The sequence below is a fragment of the Cryptosporidium sp. chipmunk genotype I genome (genome assembly GCF_004936735.1).
Source record: "Cryptosporidium sp. chipmunk genotype I strain 37763 chromosome Unknown contig_14, whole genome shotgun sequence".
Lineage (NCBI taxonomy): Eukaryota > Apicomplexa > Conoidasida > Eucoccidiorida > Cryptosporidiidae > Cryptosporidium > Cryptosporidium sp. chipmunk genotype I.
Window position 1 is genome coordinate 670,513 of NW_027125584.1, and position 19,789 is coordinate 690,301.

Here is a 19,789-nt window from a genome sequence, read left to right on the forward strand (position 1 = left end):
ATTTGCCATTTGGCGCCAAGCACATGCAAAAACGTAGTTAACAGGATTTATTTGCATGCACATGTTAAAGCAAATTATTGATATAAATATAAATATATATAAGGTTAGTTATATTGAATGCACAATTTTGTAATTAGGAACACCGATTGAGTTGGGGCAAATTGTAGCAGCAGCGTTAATTAACCGAGTTCTAGTCCTGGTCCTAGGTCTTACAATACATTATTTCATTCTTTTCTCCTCTCTCCCTCCTTTCCTGTTTCCCTCTATTCTGTCTGCTTATCGTTGCTATTCACCTCACTGTTAGCAGCCGCACTTTCCTCTATAGGCTTTTCGATATTTTCTTCGTCATTCGGAATACTTCCCGCCTTTTCAGTTTCTAAGGAATTTGTGCCGACTATTTCACTATCCGGAATCTTATCATCGAGTTTTACTTCAGAGGAGAGTTTTGATTCCATTCTGGAGCCAAATTCTTTGCGAAGGTTCATAGAAGCAGTGGGTTTGAGGTTGGAGCGATGTGAAAGAGAGCCTTTTTTCTCACCTCTCTGGATGAGGCTTTGGAAGAAACCTTTAAGAGAAGGATCTCCAGCAGAGCTTGGGTTATTGGAATTCAAGCTTGATTTTGAGGGTTTGAGTCTCTGGGAGGAGCCGGATAAAGACCCTGCTGAAGATGAAGCTCCTCCTGCTGTACCTTTGATTGAGGCAGAGTCACCACTGATAGACTTGGATTCCTCAGAGTTTGAAGTAGCTGTAGGCGAAAGAAGCACAGGAGCGGCTCCTGGTGAGACGGCCTCGATGAGTGGAATTTGGGGTCTAATTTGTTCCAGAAATTCATTGAGTGATGGAATCTTCTTATCAAAGGCTGTGGAGAGACCATGAACTAACTCTGAAGTATCACCAGAATTGAATACTCCTGAGCTAAATTTAGACTTTTGAACCAACTCCTCGTAGATCTCAGACTTAACATTGGGAGTAGGAGTTAGGCAGAGGCGATGAAGAGGAGTTCTCGGTAGGACACATAGAATTGTGTTATTTCTGTTAACCACGTCGTTGACTGTCTTTAAAACTTTCCCATCCTCATCAGTAAAAGGCGTGTCAAAGAGTCGGTGAAGAATATAACTTAGGAGAAGGTCTACTCCAAAGGCCTGATGAATATCTCCAGAAGTCTGGATGCTTGTGATAAAAAAGCTGATTCCGTAGGAATCTCCTACATTCATTAGGAAGCTCAGAGCAAAGGGGATAAATGGTTGGCCGGTTGCACCATCAGTTGGAACAGAGAATCTCTGTCCAATGTCGGACTTGGACAGGACAACTCCAATTGGGATTCCCAAGTTTACTCTAGGATACTGGTTGGAGGTAGCAACAAATGAAGCTGCTTCAGTATCACCGAGCTTTGGAGTATGCTGTACAGTTTCTTCTCCTTGAGAATACGCAGTATCTTGTACTGCTTTTGCTCCAGGTCCAGATCCAGAGTCTTGCTCGGCTTCTATCCCTGCTTCCTCTACTCTAATCTCAAAGTAATGATTCACTTCTTGAATCATAATCCTTTGTAGGTCTGGAGAAAGATTTGTAAGTTCTAACGACTTGGACCAGCACTCCTGAATTTGCTGAATCCATGTTACCAAATCATCATTTAAAGTCCAAGGCAAAGAAGAGTCTAAAACTATTAGAAACATGATGTTTGGAGATTGAATGGAAATTGCATTATCCCTAGAATCCTCTTCCAAGCTACTTCCTCCGATCACACCAGTTGTTGCTAAGCCAATATCTACTGATGATACATTCAAACTCGAATTCTCTGTAGTGCTGTTTCCTAATAGACAACTATTTTGGCTGTTAAATACATCCACAAGTCTCTTTACCAGCTCATCCGACATCCCACAGTGGTCCACACTCCATACATCCAATGTCGCATTCTTTTCAATAGTGCTTGGATCCTTATCCAGCTCATCCTGGTCTGAATCCTCGATGGAATCATCCTGTTCTGATTGGAAAAATTTCCGGCTAATCTTCATACTACAAAAGTCTAATCCAATATATGGGCTTTTATCTACATCAGATTGCACCAACACATTCTTTGTATCTTTCTCTCTTCCCTTCTCAGAAATCTTCTTGAGCTCTGAAATCAGCTCAGATTTACCGCCATTAGCCCTACCTAATACAAACAATGTGCCATGCAAATTCTCTGCATTTTTTCCTTGTAAACCATTCATGAAGCTGCGCAAGATATCCTGCCATAATCCCTGTCCTTCCTGCTTTCCCACTCCACCTCCAATATATTTTGAACCAAACTTCGAGAATGTAGAGGAAGCCGAATGGGGCATTGAGAACGAATCCCCTCTTGACCCTCTAGGTAATGGTAAAGTGCTGCTTTGCTTCCTCATATCCTATCAAAGTGACTCTCGATTTGTGACTCTTCTCCGTCCTTCTCCTTTTGCTATTTTTTTCTGCCTTGCAACTTTTTTCTTTCTCCTTTCTATTTTGTGTTCCTTATGCACAATTTTTTTTTTGTTCTCGCAGCCTATACACATTTGGATAATCTTGTAATGGCTTTCGTTTTGGCGGGAAATTCCGGGATTTTTTATATACGCATAATGATTGGTACCTTAAGGTAAAATAATATTTACACGTGAGTAAAGATTGGATAATATTGAATATATATTATTTGTAGTTTTTGCTTGTAAAATTTAAATATTGGAGGAGTAATTTGTTTATATATAGATTATTACGGAATTGAGCACATTTTTATGTAATTTATTTCAGTGTTTGCAAGGGTTTAGCTTGAAAATCTGGTTAAATATACTTAAAGCAGCAGAGTGAATGTTTTGTTTGGACTAATATGTCAACATGAAAACTGGAGATATTGCCAGATTTGTAATTATAATGCTTTTTGTAGTGTTTCTTTCTACTTCGGAGGCTGCTGAAGGTTGTATGGAACCTCTGGGAAAGGACGACTTAGCCGGGGAAGAATCTAAAAAAGGTGGATTAGATGATGATTCGGCAAAGGGTTCTCAAGTCGTCATATTGTCTAGTGGAGATATTGAAGAGAAAGACTCCGATCAAACTTTCGTGTCTGTGGATCCGGAAGAACATTCTAAAAAGAAAGAGAAGTGTCACAAAACTGTAATTAATTCATTACTACCAAATACAGAATATTGTACTGAGGAATTAAGCAAATTATTAGATTTTAACTCAATTGTATCTTCTTCTTGTGGAGTGGATGCTTTAAAAAAGGTTGGAGGATGGCTAAATAAACATAGGAATTCTCTTCCATATTGGCCTTCTGTAAGTCTGCCGCCTCCGAAAAATCTAATAACATTCTACGGATGTGATTGGACAATTTGTGAAAGAGAGGTCGAGAACCAGATTGATCAAAAGCTCAAGAAGTTGCATTTGCCAGTTAAGCAGATAGGAAATGCAGTTCAATCAGACACTCGTAATTATGATAGTGCTAAAAGAGCTATAGACATTCAAATTCGGAGTGGAAATATGTCAAAAGGTGAACTAATTAATTCTATAGGTATTTGGTGGTGTCAAAAGGCTCTTCCTCAGTTGATTACTGATAAAGAGACAGCATACCACTCAATTTTTAAAGAATTTAATATCCATTTTGATCAGCAATCTACAGTAAGTGGAAGCACTTCTAGTGATTTTTCAAATATTGAAGACCATCAGACTGACTTGATTGCCGGAGAAGGCCAAGAGCCAAATAACGAAGCATCAGACGTATCTATAATAGTCTCCAAAGACAATGGTAAAGCTAATAGAGATTTCTACAAATATCCTAATAGACTGGTTTTTCTCAAGACAGCTCTTGAAGAGCCTATGGAGTGTTATTTAATAGAGCCAGAAAAAGACCATGAAGTTACCAAAGATGAGCTTAGGGAAATTCTGGATAATGAACGAAATAGATTAGAGTCCAATCTTGCCTTCGTTCTGCAGATTGGAACATCAATCTGGCGTTCAAATAAAGCATTTTCCCCTCTGGGGAAAAGTACTAATTCAGTGCAGAGAATTATCGGTACTATGAGAATATATACAGAAGAAATACGTAGAGACTTGTTTAAGTTATTTCCACCAATAGATTCAGATTCCGAAACTGTTCCTCTACCTCCACATGAAGATCTTGTAATACTCATATCAGAGATTTGTCGTATTCAGTCCATTACGGATGCAATTTCCCTGGTTGTAATTAAACTCCTTCGTAGAAATAAGATTTCAAAAAAAGCTTCAGAAGATGCAGAGCACTTACTAATGAACTGGATGTTTGCAGATATGAACGTAAAAAAATCCTTAATTCCTGTTACTAGACCTGTTGTTACTAAAAAAAGCAGTCCATTGTTTATAGAGAGAGCGAAAAGAATGAAAATTAATGCATCTAGAATCACCAAGTTTATGAATAATATTGCTGACAAAGATTAGAGTATATTTACTTTGATTATTTTAGCTCTTGTACGTTTTTGGGTTGTTTGCATACTCATGTTTAATTTACACTTATTATATTTTGATATTAATTAACTTTTCTTTTTTCTACCAGTGCCTTTCATTATCTTTCATTTTTTACTGCCTTTTCATCCTTCTGAATTAATTCTCAAATTTTGAATAAATTTTCAAAACAATCTATAAAAAGATTAAGTGTAGCTGTAACTACTTACAGACCAATCTTTGCCAAATGTTTATTTTGCTACGTAATTTTTGAATGTTAGGCGGGAACCCTTCGCAAATAATTTTTTCGCATGCCAGGTAGACCAGAGTAGAAAAGCAGACAGAAAGAAGAACGGAGTTGGACGGGGATAAAACAAAGAAACAAAAAATAAGTAAATGACAAAAAAAACGATCTGGAAATTAAACAGAAGTTAGTAATTGTGAGCTTTAGCTAAATAGTCTTGAAACATTTCGCGGACGGCACTGTATGTGCATGTTCTATACGGTGAAATTGAGAATTGCAAGCTTGGAATTGAATTTTCCTAATTTGACAAATCTCATATTAATTTAAACATATATATGCACTGGTGCATGCATACCACAAGAAACAAATTGGCGCCAAGTCTAAATAATACAATATCGCATTATAATTCCCTTTGGAACTTTATTTACAGTGCTCTGCCGCTTATTTGTTAAGGAGTTATGATTTTAGTAAAATAAATAGAGCATTCAAAGCTATACCTGATTGTAGTCTTCTTACTCACTCAATACTAGAGCGGATTTGTTTAGCGACAGCTTGAACATTTTGAATAAACTTCTCATTCTTTGAGAGTTTAACTTTCGAAGATCTACGTGAACAGCAGGAAGCCTTCTTCAAATAAGTACATTTCTTAAGTTTCTTTAAGTCTAATGCAACGCGCTCCTTCATTGGTGGCCAAATTCTTTCAGTAATCGACTCAGTTTCAATTAAAATAGCTGAATATTCATCGGATGCTTTAAATATCCAAAATGGAAGAATCCTTACTTTCTCCAATAAGGTGTTATCAATGTGTCTCAATAAGACTGAAATTTTAGAAATTGTTGCAGCTTCCTTCTTACTAAGTTTGATATCCGGTTTTGGTGAGGATATTGGAGCTGACAAATCTTTGGAAAACTTTATATTTTTAAATGATGAACTTTTAATAATATTCCAGACTAGTTTTGAAAGCTTGAATAGATTAGAGTTGTGAATTTTAGATTTCTTGAGAATCATTTTTAACAAATAAATGAAATCCGATAGCCTTGCATACCTTACTTCAATTTTCTTGAACTCATTACAATATAACTCAAGCTTTCTTGCAACCTGTTTGGGAAATATATGTAACTGTGAGTTTTCATTATGGTAGAAACATCTTTGCCTAATCAACTTCAAGACCTTCAGAGTCGAGCGTGATGTTGAGTGCAAGCAATTCGCAATTTCAAATATGTCTTTTTTTGTACTAATTGAATCAGGAGTAATATTCACTTTGAAGAGTTCTGGGCTTATATATAAGCTTTCAGAAAGAGTGTAAATTGCCATTTGCACAGTAAAGTCGTACCCTGCCCCCTTGGGAATGGTACTTCTTGCATATTCTGACGAAGAATTCAGTTTTATTAGATTCTCCTTCTCAGAATTTGAGAGCGTTTTAGTGAAAAAGTTGTAAGTTTGTTCTAGCTCTGGGTCGGATATCCACAAATTTCTAGCATCCAGCTTTTGAAGGTCTGTATTTAAATTGGATGCCAAGGCTAGCCATAGAATTTCAAGAAATAATTTGAAAGCCAGAATTAATCTAACCTTCATCTTAAATTATTTTTCTGTTTAAATTGATTACCAAGATTACCAAGGATAATGTGCGCATTTGCGCGGCAAGCATCACGTTACCGTATATACCCATAGAAATTGAATGATGAAAATAAAGAAATATTGAATAAAGATATCGGGCGATGTAAAAATTAAATTTCCCCCCCGTGGTTTTCAATGATTTTTATAGTTGAGTTAGACGTGATTATAGGTTGTTTGGAAGGAAAATGAATATTTTGTGTGTTTTTCAAATACGAATAGATTCGTGGTTTGGAGTTGGAATATTGTAATGATAATTAATCACATAAGGCTAAAATGATTTAGCGAGTCAATATTAGATTTATGGTCAGAAATATTTGGTTTCGACTCGTACACCGCCTGCACTGCTTTTCTCTGATAGCCTGAACTCTCTCCTATAATCCTAATATAATAAATCCAACTCTGATCATTCATGAATGAGCTTGGAAAATGCATGACCAAAAGGTTTACATTCTTGAATCTTGATACTTTTAGAGTGTAGTCGACTGTACCACAGTAATCCTCAATTAAATCTAAGCTCTGAACAGGCTCCTTGTCAGAAATACTAGAAAAGTCTAAAGTTTCATCATTTATATAGAGATTAACTTTATTCGGAGACCTACCATTCTCTCCTCCTATAATATTAATCGAATGTATTGTACAAGGAGAAGAAAACTTCACAAAAATGATCAACTCCGGATCGTCATCTTGAGACCTACATACCTTATCTTCGCGTAACCTCTCTTCATACGGCCTAAAAATACCTCTACAGGAGCCCACATTTAGCTCATTTAATGCCATCACTTTATCTAGTTCAATTTCGGAAAGTAAATCCTTCCCACTTGTTATTACAGCCTCATGCTGACAAGTACACCCTGCACCCCCATGCTCTCGCGGCATTTTTAATCCACCACCTAACAAAATTTTTTATTTTTTTTTTTAACCTAGAACTCTTTGATTAGCCTCCACTGCTGTGTTACAACCCCTCAACATTCTACTTCCTGGAACAACTTGTTAAATAATGACATGTAGCGCCCTAAAGAGGCGCCGCGCGTGCGCGCCAAACGTGTTTTAATTAAAAAATTTGTAGAAAAAAAGAGATGGGATAACAATGATATATGTAATATTGATTTCTAAAAGTGAGTTAGAATACCCTAGTCTCGGTCATTAATGAACTTGTAGTATTTAGCATATTATGTTTATTATTTTATAAAGAGTAGATGTGCCTAGTGTAAAGTAGAATGTGAGTAAATGTGAGGAATATTGCGAGTGGACTTGGTTGGAAGTGGGAGGAGTTGGGATTTGTGAGGAAGAGATAACCATTTACTCTGTCGATGAGCTTTATATAGGGAAATGATGTGTTATGAAATAAGAACTCCATAAATTCAATTAGGTTTTCATTTGTGCTAGTGTTATGAAAATTTAATTAAAATTAATCAGCGCCTATGGCTAAAATATATGTTTATTTAAAGACACTTGTCTAGCTTAAAAAAGCCAGAAAATTAATATTGAATAAAAGTATATATAAATTAGGTCAAAGTCCTAATGGATGCTTATTAGTAACTGTATTGTTTAATGGATTTGGAAGTTGAATTTTCAGACTCCTCCACGGAGGGAGAGTTGGATGCTTTGGGGAAATGTATATCTACTGAGAATATTAGCCCAGAAATGATGAATCAAAACCAAAGCCAAAATCAGACCCAAACAGGTAGCTGTTCAAGAAGTGGGAGAGTTCGTAAGATGCGATACTCAAATTTTTCCAATATAGACAATGAAAGTGAGTTATCTGATGAATCTCTTTCCGAATTTGCACAAACACCCAAGATGCAAAGAACACGGGAGCGGTATACTAGGGCTAAGGCTTCAAAATCAAAGAGTCTGTCCCAGAAAGCTGAAGACCTTGACTATGTGAACGAGGAGGATCTGTATGATGGTGATGACGAAGATTTTACGAGTGAGGACTTGAACACTAATTATGTTGGTGCTAGAAGAAGTACCGACTCTGATAATGGCGATGAGGATTTGTATGAGGAGCCAGTTCAGAAGAAACGGGGTAGGAAGCCCTCCAAAGGTAAGGTATCACAAACAAGTGCCGTCAAGAGAGCCGTAAGGAGTAGTAGAAAAGCAGTAAATTATTTAAGTTTTGATGACTCAGTTTCATTAGACTCCTTGACGCAAGATTCTGAAGGTGCAGAAATAGAGGTAGATGCGGAGGCAGAGGCTGGTATATCTGTTTCAGTCCAGCAGAATGTGAGAACAATAGACAGAGTCATTTCCAGTAGACAGAATCCCGAAGATTCCAATATTACAGAATATAAGATTAAATGGATGGGATATTCTCATTTACACAATACATGGGAATCAGCAGAATCTTTGATGAGTGAGGGTGTATCTGGCTTGAGAAGATTGGAAAACTTCCAGAAGAAGATGGCTGATATGCTTCAAAGGCGTAAATTAATGACGGAAGATGAAATTGAGCAGGAAGATATAACATTTGAAATCCAGCGACAACTTGATTTGGATGCCTTAATTCCTGAGAGAATTGTTGATGTCTATAGGGAAAACGATAATTCAGGAGCTGGCCAAAATAGTATGGAAGATCGGAAACAACTATACTACTTTGTCAAGTGGCTTAGCTGTCCTTATGATCAATGTACTTGGGAGTCCTATGAAACCTTAGAAGAACATAACTTTCTATCATACATTGAATCTTTTTATGCTCAAATGGACCTTGTCTCCAGGTTTGACAAGAACTGTGATTATGAAATGAGATCTCTTGCTCTAACTTCATTTGAGCCTTATCTTTCAACTCCTTTCTATATGGGAGTAAAAGTGAAGGATATGCCGAATAAAAGCAAAGGTTTGGAAAATATGGATATTGATCATCAGATACCTAGTAATAATCAACCAACGAAAATTGAACATCAATTTAATAATAATGAAAATGAGCATAGCAATACTATTTCAGAGGATGTGAAAATGGAAGTTAAGGACTCTCAAGAACTTCAAGGCTCTAAAGAAGAAGTTCTACTGGTAGAAGACTCCAGTGATGAGCCTTTCCAGCCAAGAACTCTCAGAGACTACCAGATTTACGGCTTAAATTGGATGATTTCTAGGTTTAAAAAGAATGTTAACGTCCTTTTAGCTGATGAAATGGGACTTGGCAAAACCGTCCAAACCATATCTGTTATTGGGCACTGTCTATATATGGAAAAGATTGTTGCTCCTTTCCTTGTTGTTGTGCCCCAAAGTACCAGTGATAATTGGTTGCGAGAGTTCAAGAAGTGGCTGCCAGATGCAAATGTTGTTCTATATCACGGAAATGCCTACGCCAGAGAATTAATAAGGTCCTACGAACTCTCCATAATTGAAATGAGGGATGAAGTTGATGAAAATGGAGATGCTGATAACAATTTAGAACCAAAATGTGAAACTTACAATTATAATCAGAAGAACATGCAACGGTGCGCGCGCGCGGTAACTGGTAGTGATGGATTATTTAAGCGTTATAGGTCAAGATCATCTAGACAAACAAGGAAGAGATATAGATTTGATGTAGTAATAACTACTCCTTCGATACTGAATAGCCAGGTTGACTGCGACTTTCTTCGACAAATTGATTGGTACATGATGATAGTGGATGAGGCTCACCAATTGAAGAACAGGGACAGTAAGCGTTTTAAAGAGTTGCATGAATTTGGAACAATGTATAGATTGTTACTAAGTGGGACTCCATTACACAATAATTTGGAGGAGCTTTGGAGTCTTTTACATTTTTTGAATCCATTGAGGTTTCAGAATTACCAGGAATTTAGGTTGAGATACCCTGACATAGAAAATCCTAATGTGATTGGGCCAGATAAACAGAGACAATTAGAGGACCTCCAAAGCGAGCTACAGGAGTATGTTTTGAGGAGAGTAAAGAAGGACGTTGAGAAGAGTCTTCCAAATAAAGTGGAGCGAATTCTAAGAGTAGAGCTTTCTCCTCAACAGACAGACATATACAAATCAATTCTGACTCGAAATTATGATGAGCTGAGTAAGACTACGGGAGGCACGAAGACTTCCCTACAGAATATATGTATGGAACTTAAGAAGGTTTGTAATCATCCTTTTTTGATTCACAGGCCAGAGCTAGATCCTTCTCAAGGTATCACAATTGCTAACATTCAGCACCAACTAATTTATGGATGTGGGAAATTGTGTCTACTTGATAAGTTACTTTCAAGGCTAAAAGAAAAAGGGAGCAGAGTATTGATCTTTTCCCAGATGGTAAGAATGTTAAATATTATATCTGAATTTTTAGTTCTAAGGGGATTTAGGCATCAACGCCTAGACGGAACAATGGGAAAAGAGCTTAGAAAGAAAGCAATGGATCATTTTAACTCTCCAAATAGCGATGATTTCTGTTTTTTACTTTCCACAAAAGCTGGAGGGCTTGGAATTAACTTAACTACTGCTGATACCGTAATCATTTATGACTCTGACTGGAACCCTCAGAACGATTTACAAGCTGAAGCGAGAGCTCACCGTATAGGACAAAAGAAGCAGGTACAAATTTATAGGCTCGTTACTAAAGACTCTATTGAGGAGAATATTCTTGAGAGGGCCAAAACTAAGATGGTCCTTGACACTTTAGTCGTACAAGGACTTAATAACATTAGCACAAACAGCTCTCAGACTCAAATTAGCTCCTCAACTGCTGCATCTGTTGTAGCTATGGCCTCCCAAGCGCTTTATCCCAATGGAAAGAAATCCAGATCTGGGGGAGCTTCTTTCAGCCGTGACGAACTCGCCAAAATTTTAAAATTCGGGGCCCAGAAATTATGGAGTAAGGGAACAAGCAAAATGCCCGCCCGAACCAAGTCAATCTCGGACTCCGCATGTGGAAATTGTTCAGATGGGCAGTGCGGAGAAACATGCATGTACGGTGCAATTAATGTGGACGGTACTAGGGGTGTAGAAAATAGATTAAAAGCAGAAGATGAGAATTCGACGGATTTTCTGGAAGAGGATAAGAGGTTTGCATCTCAGATTGATTTAGACCAAGTTTTGGCTGATGCGGAAGAACATGTACACGACACTCAGGGTCTTGCTGATGGACTTTTGCGTTCATTTGCAAATATTGCAGATTTTAGGTATGAGGCGCCACCACTTATAATCGATTCCAATACTGGAGCTCTGGTTCCATTGAGTGAAAAAAAAAAAGAAGGCGGTGAAATAGATTTTGACAGTAAGGAGTTTTGGGAAAAGACAATACCAGAAGAGGAGAGGCTTAAGTTGATGGAAAAAAACCATCAGAATGCGATAATTACAGGTCCTCGCAAAAGTGCTATGAGGGATGGCTCTTTAAAGTACAGGGATGATGGATATACGTATGTTGGTTGTGATAACTTTGGATATGAGGATGGAAAAGCAGGGAAAGAAGGTGATCAGGGATCTGAGTGTGATGAGACTTTTGTAACAAAGGGTAAAAAGCAATCAAAGAAGAAATCCAAGGAAAAGAATGTTAAAAAATCAACTGGGGGAAGCTCTGGAAAGAGCAAGACTTCCAGTTCAAGTGGAGGTAGTAAGAAGACAGATCCAAGTCTATCTGAACAAATTGATTGTGTTGAATTGAATTTGAGTTCTCAAAAGGACTTGGATAAAACTCCAGAAAGTTTGGGAGAATTAGTGCCTAATAGAGAAGAGTACCCACTTCCTGAGCATTCATTGCAAAGTAGGGAAGACTTTGAAGCATTAATGTTGGAAATTACCAGTTTTCCGTATAAATATAATCAAGATGATGAGCTTTTTCCTAGTGAGATTAATATAATCTATAGAGATATTTCAAATGGAGTGAAATGTGTTAAAAATGGGAAGAGAGCAAGAAGAGATCCTCGAGTATTACATCCAAAGCGTAGATTTAAGTTATTTAGGTCAATCTTAAAGTTCGGAGACCCATATAGAAGATTGGATGATATTATTATGGATTCTAGATTAAAAGGCAAAGTGGAAAGGGGTACCATATTGAATGAGTCTCAGATCATTGTTGCTTTATGTTATGAAAAAGCTCAAAAGGAGTTAGCTTCTGAAAGTGTTCTGTCTGTATCCAAGGAGGGAGAGATTAAGGATGAAGATGATATTCAGATTATTAATTCGAATAATGAAGGTGCTGGTATTTCAGAGGGCCAATCAACTACAGACACTACAATCATGGGGGGAAGTGTGCCTTTAGAAGTTGGTTCAATGGATGATTTTATTGAGGAAAATGATATAGAGAATAGTAATCAAGTTTCTAAAAATACCTTAAAGAAGAATTTACTTTTGATTGGAAATCACAGAGCAAACGCTTTAGAGCTTGTTGAAAGGATTAAGATGTTGACTTCACTTGATAAGCTGATGAGAGAATGTAATCCTGGTGTAAAAAAGCCTTGGAAGCTTCCAACTGGTCCTTTAGCTAGGCCAGATAGAGAATCAGTTAAGAGGGATGAAGATAATGAAAATGAGGATGATGTTGATGATGAAGATGAAGATTTAGATGAGGAGGAAGACAAGGAGAAGTCACTTGATCTCTCTACTGAAAATATTTTAGGAAGTAAAAAGATTGAAACGAGAACTGTTGAGAACGAAAATGAAGAAAAGCAACCATTATCGGATGGAAATGATTTTGAGGGGAACTATCTTAAGTTTGAACTCCCTCCAATTTTGGTTAAATCTCTTAGGACTCCTTCCTGGGGAATTCCCTGGACGCTTCAAACAGATATTGATATACTTAAAGGAATTTATATTTATGGTTTTTCAAACTGGACAATGATGTCAATGGATGAGAATCTGTCTTTATCTTGCATTAAAAGAGTAAAGTTTGATAAGCTAAAACAGAGAACTTTGAGAGTGATGAAACATCTACATTCAGTAATGGTTATTGGCAAGACTGCTCGTAAAAAGAGAAAGCTTGTTCCTTCTTCTGATCAAGAATATAATTATGTAAATAAGGGTGAAAATTTTAGCTCTAAGCGTGGAAAGAAGGTTACAAGAAAGTGTGAGGATCAGAATAGCAAGGATAGAGTTGATCAATCTGGGCAGCTTGTTAATAATAACGGTACTGCAAAGGGCTCAAAACCACTGATTGTTGGGGGTAAGAAGGGGCTACCAGAATTTGTACTCGAATGTTCTAATATGGATGAGAAGGAGTTAAGAAGGCAAGCAAGAACTTGTTTTAATAATAGTAATGTAAAGCCTCAACTTTTAGAAATCAAAAAGCTTTTCCATCCTGCCAATAACATGACAGACTCGGATGTTGTTGCGAACCTAAAAGTCCTGCTTCCCGTCGTTGGAGATGAAATAAATGAGATACTTAAGCTTGCAACTAATGAGATATCCAGAAATAAGGTTCACAACTGCCTTTGGTCTTATGTAGCCAAATGCACGGTCTTCCAACCCCAAGACATTGAAAAGATTTACCTAAGCTGGAAAGCCATTGCTCCTCCAGAGCCTACTACTGAGACTGTCACTAAAATCAATTCTGATTCTGTCATTGAACCGGAGCTTGAACCTGAACCTGAACCTGAACCTGAATCTGAGTCTAAATCTGGGCCCAAATCTGAACTTGAACCTAAATTTGAACTTGAAACTAAATCCTAACCGGAGTTCATTCACAGCATTCCATCTTAATCCTCAACCCCAGTCCAGGTCTGAGCTCTAAATAATATTCTTACGAAAAAAGAAATCTTATTCCAAACTGAGCAGAGCTGCAATACCAAGCATTACTTTAACACTATTTATCAACTCAAAGAGCAGCTGAAAATACCCAAGAAGACACTTTAAGCTGGGCTTTCTGTAAGATTGCTAGTTTATAATATTCAAATTTATATTCAGAATTAGTGAGAGGGAGAGGGATTTGGTGTAAGGTGGGGACTACCAGGCCACATTATTGCATCCCACTGGTCCAAGCTATCACTTCCAATTTAATAACTGTGTTCAACATTGTAACTTGCTAATGAAAAAATGTTCCTTTCAACTTTGAACTCAAGTTTTTTATTCGTCCCATATTTCGCGTTTATTGATACTTTTTTTCTAGTTCTTATAATTATTATCTTATAAACTCTATTCTCCTCTCCAATTCTTGTTTTTCCTCATTTCTCTCCTTTATCTCTTCTCCCCTCTGCTTCATTCCAAAACCTTTCTTAATATCCCTCCTATCCCATCCTATTCTGCATTTATATTTATAATTCTAAAATGTTTTTGTCCACATAAAAGTAATACATGCATCAACTAAATAAATATTAATATTATTTTGCCACGTGTGCATTAAAAAGAAATTGCATGTGGGGTATTATTTTCTATACCGGTGCTAAATATATTGTAAATTAATTTAAAAAACAGGAAAAAAAACAAATTTGAAAAATAATAATATATCTAGAAATTTAACCTAAGTTTAAAATTTAAATAATTCAAGCCTCAAAATTACAAAAAAATTTTTTATTAAAAGCAAATAGCAAGAATAAAAAATTAAATTTAGTGTTTGATTTTAATTACATTGGACTCATAATACACGTAAGCAATCATTAAAAATTAATAAAACTTATTAAACAAGTAAAAGTTAATGCATCATCTATTTTGGGAAACAGAAAAATAACAGCTAATTATTATGTTATTCCCAAATGAAAATAATTCATCAAAAAAAAATAATATTTCTACTACACCAAACCTAAATTTAATTACTAACGTTTCTAACCAACTTAGAAACCTACAAACCCTACCATTTGAATCAATTTGTGCTGGAGATCAATCAATCAATTGTGGACAAAATGGTAAATGCGTTTCTCTACCAAATGTTGACAATAAAAGTCAATTCTTATGTGTATGCTCCGATGGATTTACTGGTCCATCCTGCGAAACTGGTAAGTTTTTAAAAACCGTTCATTCATTTATATTTATTTTTTTTATTTAGCCTGGGATGCTTGTTTGAGTGTTGGACCTACTTCTCTCTGTTTAAATGGTGGAATTTGTACTAGTACCGATACCTCACCATACTATGTATGTAAATGCACTGTTGGATTCACTGGATATAACTGTGAAGTTGAAAATAATGTCTGTAAAACCAATAATCCATGCCAAAATGGAGGTCAATGTACATATATTGGAGAAAACCTACCCATTATATGTACCTGCCTTGCTGGATATTCCGGAGATTATTGTCAAATCACTGTTCAACATGGTATTGGTGGAGTGGGAGTAAGACTTTACTCTGGACAAATTATCATGATGTGGGCATTTCTCATATTCATCCTTGCCACCATTCTATATTGCACATTCTCTGTTATCTACGATATCATTGTACAGATCAGAGTAAAAAGAAAGAAAGATAAAGAAGAAAATGATGATATGGAGGATGTAACTCCCCAGTCCAATGAAAATTAGTATTCAATAATAAATCAATTATTATTATTAACTCAATTACAAACTAAATAATATTATATCGAGTAGTTTAGTTCATTTCCCTATCCCATTCCAACTCCCTCTTATCAACTTTTTTTTTTCTCTCTCCCCTTCCTTCTCCCTCCATACTTTCTCCCTCCCTTTCTCTTTTTCTTCATCATAACATCATTGATTGTCAGTCTCACTTTTTAACTAATTGTTTCCACCCTCTAATATTCTCCTCTATCACTGCATATTAGTCGAATTAATATCTCCTCCCAAAACTACATACTCCCATAATTTTCTCTCCAGTTCCAAAAATATCTAATCCTAATATTATCATCTTAAATACCTTTTTCTTCTTTTTAAATACAAGTACGATCTCTAAAACTCTTTTATGTCCTATTAATCTATTTGTTGAGCTTAGCGTTAAATACTTTCTCTTATAATGCATTTTTCTTAATTTTCATAATAAAATTTATTTTTTCTTAAAAGAAAGAATCAAACGAACCACATCACACCATTAAAAACACCCTCCCGTCCCTCTATTGCATTTCTCATTTACTAATGCACTACTTTCACTCCTTTCTCCTTATACATTATAAAACTCTGTAAACTGAACACCTCTAAAACTAGCAATAATACCTATTTTCATTAATCCATCTCTCATAAATCCATTATTCAATAATTATCTCATTTTAAAAAAGAACTAATTATTAAAATATTATTCTCCAAATATTGAAATTTTCTCTTAATATTCAAAATAACGATAATTTATTGATATTATCCAAAATGAAAAATAATAGAGAATTAACCAGAATATATTTATTTACTTATTTCTATCCCCTATTTCGCTTGAAATATTAATTATTAATTTTTTTTTAAATTTAATTAAGTAGGCTAAAAATATATATATAAATATATATAATTAATCCTCCCATAATAAATAGAACTTTTTTTTTATATTTGTATATATAAATTGTAATTTCTCTTTTATAATCCGATAATTATCAATATATGTTATATATATGTCTTATGATAATAGTACTATACACCATTCATTTCTACTCTAAAAATTAAACCTGCTTATTCTTATTCATTTCAGTCCACTCAGTTAGTTGTAGTTCATATATAAAAGAATACTTTGTATTTTCTTGTAATAATAAATAAAATCCTTTTCTTCTTTACATCCAAATACAATAATATATATTATCTCTATATTTATATACAACAATAAACTAAAAATATAAATATAAATATATATAATTGAATCAATTCTTATTAATTAAGACTTTATTAAAAACCAAACCTCTTCTCTGTTAACTTAACATTTATTAAAACTCTATCTTATACAGAAATTAACCACCTCTTTTCTCTCTTTTTTTTCTTTCTCTATAATCTTCTTGATATATAAAAAGAATATTTTATTAACGGAGATAATAAAAAAAAAAAAGTAAATCTTCAATATCAATATCCAATATATATATATTGAAGATAAACATTGGGGATATATAATAATGAATATTATTTACTCTTTTACTTACTCATTCTTTAAATTCTTCTGATCTACACCATTAAACAAATAACACGAAAATAAAGCAGTTAGTAAAATAATCAACCAATGTATTGTTGTTGGCTGAGAATCACTATATCTTGATGAAGAATTTTTACTATCCGAATTAGTATTTTCATTCTCATTCTTAGAATCTGATGAACTTTCTTGCTGCTGATCACTCTTTTGAATCTGAGAATTTTCAAGATTATCATTATCATTTAATTGCTGCTTCAAATATAATATCAACATATCATTAGGTGTAAATTGATCATAATCACTATTTTGACCCTGATAATCAACTGAATGATTTGTAACACCAGTATATTGTACAGCTAATGGAGATAAATACGAGGAGAGTGAGGATGGCGAAGTCAAGTTTTTTGGATCCCAATATGATTCTGAAATTGTGTCATTGTCAGTACTATGTCTATGATTTGGTGATGTATTAGAATAACTTTGACCAGAACTTAAACTAGGGGTTTGGCCATGAATTAATTCACCAGAATTATGATGATTATTATTATTACTATTTGCAGTATTTACATGTTTTATGTTTGAATCAAATACTACAACCTCAGATTTCATGATTGATTCTGGAGATGATGATGATGTATCCTTTAATAATTGAGACATTTCAGATGTAGAAGTTCTTCTTGCATGTGCAATTTGGGGGCAATTGGACTTGACAAATGAAACTCTTGAATTCTTTACATCAATAATAACATCCTTATTAATAAAGAATGATGCACCAAGTACCAGGAATGATTTATCAGAATCAAATCCCAAACAGTAAGTATTTCTATATTTCTTGTAAAGATATTGAGTTGGTTCCCATTCAATTTTTAAACCTGGGAATCCCAAAGTAATTGTAGGGAAACGTGACATTTCACTTTGATCTCTTAGTTTCCAGCATCTCTCACCTTTTGATGTTTCAAGCATTATCCTTGATACTGAAGAATCAATATCAAATTCTTGAGAAGAGAATAATGTGTTAGCAGCAGTAGTATTAGTAGTAGTTTTTGTTGTTGTTTTTGTTTGATCGAAGTCATATGAGACATTTCTATCGGTATTTAATTGATCGTTGTTTGACTCTATGTTATTGTTGTCACTCAAATGCTCAGAGTGAACAGTTGAATTAAAAGAAGTACTAGCAATATCTTCAATATTATTAAGCCTTCTATATACCCTTTTTCTAAGTAATGCAGCGCCAGGAACTTCACCAGGGAAGATAGAAATTTGTCTAATTCCCAACTCCAAATCATTTTCAGATGGCGATTTAAGACCAGTATATTCCAAGAATTTAGAGCCAGCTTCAACTAGAGTTCTATAAGCTGATTTATTTTCAGTTTCTGCAATTCTTTGGTTAATAATGTTTAAAATCTGAACAAAAATATGCTCAGGAAAATATGATAATGTTGTACCACTATCAATAACGAGTGGAATAGGTTTTGTATTACCGGACGATGAATCTTTATGCAAAGTTAATTTAGTCTGATAAACACTTACTTTAGTTAGTTGAACATAATAATTTCCATTCAATATAGATAAAGGAGTCCAACCAATCTTTGGATCTAAACCGTTGCTTTTTGAACTAGAACGCGATTGACTGCTACTTGAGCTTGATAAAAATGAATATCCAAGCATTCTTTTAACAAGATTAGTTTCAGAGATAGATCTGAATGATTTTTCATTAGATCCCAAAACCCAATATTCAGAATTATAACCTCCAAAAGAAATCATACCACCTTCTGAACTAAAGCACAAAGATAATATAGCTTCTTTAGCATATTTAGATCTTTTCGTCCATGTTTGAAATAATGGTGCTCTTTCTTGAGAACTTGCAGTATAAGCCAATCCAAGAATTCCAGAAGCTGCTTGAGTAAAGAATAAATTAGTTTCATGAGTAATTCCACCAAAAATAGTTGATAATCCAACAACATATGGTGAAGGTTCAGAAGTATCTCCTTTCTCATTTCTAATTGCAACAAAATCCTCAAAGTAACTTCCAGATAAACTGCTTCCCTCCAAATAATGAATAGTATAAGCGCATTGTCTCTTATTATTCACACAAACCTTACAATAAGAATGGCAAGGGATTTCTCTTTTTGTTGTACTTTTAAAAGGGTCGTAATATGCATCAAGGTGTGTCCCACACTGTTGGCATTGAGTACTACTGAAGGCAAGAAGATTACTTCCCGTATCCAAAATTACACTCTGCCTCTGAGGTTCTGGAAGTCCAACAAAAATATCGGAATAATAATAGGCTGTTGAAACTATACTACCATAGGCCTTCATTTGAATTCTTGCCCCGACCTTTGAGAAGTTGCGTCCAAATAATACTGCTACTCCTAGAGTAGTAATCAGCCTTCTCATTGTGTTCATTTTAGTTAAACTTATCCGTATCTTCCTTTTTTCCTTTAATTTGTTAAGATTTATGTCAATTCAAGAAATTATTCCAATCCTCCAGCTCTACCTTGAAACTTATTTCGAAACTTTCCCCAATATGTTTGGCAAGCAGCCTCTCAATTCCTCTAAATTCAAGCTTCCTTATGTAGACAATGCACACAATACTGTCT

The 19,789-nt window shown here is 35.1% G+C and overlaps 7 protein-coding genes across 7 annotated transcripts; 3 read left to right on the plus strand and 4 right to left on the minus strand.

Annotated features, from left to right (window-relative positions):
• Positions 1-263: 263 nt before the first annotated feature.
• ELE39_000819 (cytoplasmic dynein 1 light intermediate chain 1-like) lies at positions 264-2,381 on the minus strand (the record flags this gene model as incomplete). Its single annotated transcript, XM_067343859.1, has 1 exon — positions 264-2,381. One exon carries the CDS (start codon positions 2,379-2,381, stop codon positions 264-266), a length of 2,118 nt encoding a protein of 705 aa, XP_067202578.1.
• Positions 2,382-2,844: 463 nt separating this feature from the next.
• ELE39_000820 (uncharacterized protein) lies at positions 2,845-4,419 on the plus strand (the record flags this gene model as incomplete). The annotated part of the gene is made up of 1 exon (XM_067343860.1): positions 2,845-4,419. One exon carries the CDS (start codon positions 2,845-2,847, stop codon positions 4,417-4,419), a length of 1,575 nt encoding a protein of 524 aa, XP_067202579.1.
• A 763-nt stretch (positions 4,420-5,182) lies between these two features.
• ELE39_000821 (uncharacterized protein) lies at positions 5,183-6,241 on the minus strand (the record flags this gene model as incomplete). The annotated part of the gene is made up of 1 exon (XM_067343861.1): positions 5,183-6,241. One exon carries the CDS (start codon positions 6,239-6,241, stop codon positions 5,183-5,185), a length of 1,059 nt encoding a protein of 352 aa, XP_067202580.1.
• A 300-nt stretch (positions 6,242-6,541) lies between these two features.
• ELE39_000822 (PITH domain-containing 1) lies at positions 6,542-7,159 on the minus strand (the record flags this gene model as incomplete). Its single annotated transcript, XM_067343862.1, has 1 exon — positions 6,542-7,159. The coding sequence occupies one exon, from the start codon at positions 7,157-7,159 to the stop codon at positions 6,542-6,544; it is 618 nt and encodes a 205-aa protein (XP_067202581.1).
• Positions 7,160-7,834: 675 nt separating this feature from the next.
• ELE39_000823 (CHD3 with 2x chromodomains plus SNF2 Atpase) lies at positions 7,835-13,882 on the plus strand (the record flags this gene model as incomplete). Its single annotated transcript, XM_067343863.1, has 1 exon — positions 7,835-13,882. One exon carries the CDS (start codon positions 7,835-7,837, stop codon positions 13,880-13,882), a length of 6,048 nt encoding a protein of 2,015 aa, XP_067202582.1.
• A 1,006-nt stretch (positions 13,883-14,888) lies between these two features.
• Positions 14,889-15,661, plus strand: ELE39_000824 (extracellular membrane associated with 3 EGF domains and a transmembrane domain; the record flags this gene model as incomplete). The annotated part of the gene is made up of 2 exons (XM_067343864.1): positions 14,889-15,141; positions 15,192-15,661. 2 exons carry the CDS (start codon positions 14,889-14,891, stop codon positions 15,659-15,661), a joined length of 723 nt encoding a protein of 240 aa, XP_067202583.1.
• Positions 15,662-17,198: 1,537 nt separating this feature from the next.
• Positions 17,199-19,595, minus strand: ELE39_000825 (aspartyl protease; the record flags this gene model as incomplete). Its single annotated transcript, XM_067343865.1, has 1 exon — positions 17,199-19,595. The coding sequence occupies one exon, from the start codon at positions 19,593-19,595 to the stop codon at positions 17,199-17,201; it is 2,397 nt and encodes a 798-aa protein (XP_067202584.1).
• Positions 19,596-19,789: the final 194 nt, after the last annotated feature.